Genomic DNA, 2361 nt, shown 5'->3' with positions numbered 1-2361 from the left:
TTCGTCCAGTACGGCGTGAGGCCGCTTCCTTACAACTGTCGGAGTTGGGTCCTCTCGGCAGATGTCCCGAAGATGACTGTTCGGACACAGCCGCTCTCCCGAACAGTCTGCGCGCCTGCGCCACCCCCACCTCGGACACGGATTGAAATCTCGCATCAGATCGGAGAGTGGCGTTCCTGACGAACCACGGAGCTCCAAAGATCGTCCGCAACGCGATGTTTTGGACGGCCTCGATCTTCTTTTGAAACGAGGAGCTCAACACTGCCCCCCATGCCGGGTAAGCATATGTTAGAATCGGCAGTACGTACAGCCGAAAAATGAGGAGCTTAGTTGCCAGTGGGTACGGGCTGGCACTGTTCAGCACTGGGTATAGCGAGGCTCTGGCGGCCTTAGCCCTCCGGGTCGCATAATTTACATGTTCGCCGAAGGTAAGCCGCCTGTCCAACACCACCCCCAGGTACTAACTGTTTTCTCAAAAGGGATTTTCTCCCCTGAGATTTCCAGCTCTCTGGTCGGTTTTCGTGTCTTGCATGTGAACATCACGGCCACCGATTTTTCACCGTTGACCCTGATTCTCCACATGTCGAGCCACGGTTCCACTAAGTCCAGCTGCCTTTGGAGCCTCCGGACCGCGTAATCCACATTTGCGGATTCGTAGAAATATGCCGTGTCGTCTGCGTAAAGGGCCGTTTTGACCCCTTCCGACAGCGGGATATCGTTCACGTACAAAGTGTACAAGAACGGGGAAAGTACTGCTCCTTGGGGAACCCCAGCGGCTATTTCTCTGGTAGAGGAAATCGTTTCCTTTACGCGCACGACAAAATGTCGGTCTAGCAGATATGACCGCATCAGTCTGACATAGCGGTACGGGATCGCCGATCGCGCTAGCTTATAAAGCAGCCCGCTATGCCAAACTTTGTCAAAGGCCTTGGCCACATCCAGAAAAACGGCTGCAGTCACCCGTTTCCTATCATAAAAGAATGGTGCGGTTTTGAACATGGTTTAAATTAAAACAGAATTACTTACAGTTTATGTTTTTTATTTTTCAAATTTGTAGTCTCAAACATTTTTTTTAATAATAAAAATATTTTTTTATTTAAAATGAAATAATAGTTTCCATAGTAACAAATTTTTTTGTTAAATCTAAATTCTATTTGTTAATGATATACGTAAATTTATTAGTTTATTTTGAAAAAAGGAAATTAATTTTGAAAAGGAAAAATATTTTTTATCATGAAATTACAGGTGTGTTTTGTATTATTATTTGTGTTTCCGATGGAAAATAAAGAAAAACGAATTTTAGGAGGAAAACAGGCTTCTCTGGGTCAATTACCACACTGTGTATATCTAGAAGTAAAAGGTACAGTTAGCTGTACCGGTGCTATAATTCACGAGGAATGGGTTTTAACAGCGGCTCATTGCGTTGTCAAGGATAAGTATGATGTAGCAAAACCAGGATCTGTAATTATAGAAGCCGGTCGCACTGATGGTACATTCAGCCCTTATATGCAAATCCGTAGAAATGAACGGATAGTTTGTCATAAGGATTATGACACCCGCGGTCTCGCAAGTCACGATATTTCACTCATAAATTTGGATGAACCGTTTCTACTAACTCCTGTCGTAAATAAGGTCGGATTTTATAATAGGGAATGGCCGAAGGGTGGAATCTGGAAGGAATGTGAGGCGGCGGGATTTGGACAGACTGAAGAAGGGAAATCGGGCAAACTGATGTACTTAAACACTATAGCAAAACATGGAAGAAGAGTCTGTCCGTGTATAGATAATGATAATTTGCTGCAAAGAATTATTTGTTTACCGCCTTTGCTAAACGAAGGACCCTGTTTCGGAGACTCCGGCGGAGCGCTGCTTTGTCGGGGCGAAATCGTGGGTGTAGCTCATACCGGTCTAGATAGACGCTTCTGCAGTTCGTTACCAAAGTCGGAGTTAGAAAAAGATTGTGGTAGCGTTTATGTGTACGGAGTGTACATGTATACATGCCCTTATCTCGACTGGATTTCAAAACACGTGCCTGGCATTCCGAAAAAACCGAGAAGCTGTAAGGGAACTTTATCATCGTCTCCACCGAAAATAGCAAATATTATTTTTTTTTTATTTTTTACTCTGTAGACTTAATTCTTAAATAGTTATAATAACATTTAACTCGAATAAAAGCTTTAAGTATAATCAGTTTGCTTTTCAATCTTTCAAACTTTAAATTTATTTACTTTTTTGACGTGACAACGTCTTTTATAAATCGATGAATTTAATTCGTATTTTCATCTAATTCGCCCAACGCCAGTTTCTCAAAAACATGTGTTTACTTCATAAGGATAACAAGTTTTTTTTGGCGATATTACA

The 2361-nt window shown here is 42.6% G+C and overlaps 1 protein-coding gene across 1 annotated transcript; it reads left to right on the top strand.

The window, feature by feature from the left end:
- Positions 1–1275: 1275 nt before the first annotated feature.
- Positions 1276–2130, top strand: LOC142331953 (kallikrein-4-like). The gene has a single exon (XM_075378007.1). It carries the CDS (start codon positions 1276–1278, stop codon positions 2128–2130), a length of 855 nt encoding a protein of 284 aa, XP_075234122.1.
- Positions 2131–2361: the final 231 nt, after the last annotated feature.

This window comes from Lycorma delicatula, chromosome 11 (assembly GCF_047948215.1).
Source record: "Lycorma delicatula isolate Av1 chromosome 11, ASM4794821v1, whole genome shotgun sequence".
Classification (NCBI taxonomy): domain Eukaryota; kingdom Metazoa; phylum Arthropoda; class Insecta; order Hemiptera; family Fulgoridae; genus Lycorma; species Lycorma delicatula.
Note: the sequence above shows the minus strand (reverse complement) of the source record. Positions and strands in the feature narration are given on the sequence as shown.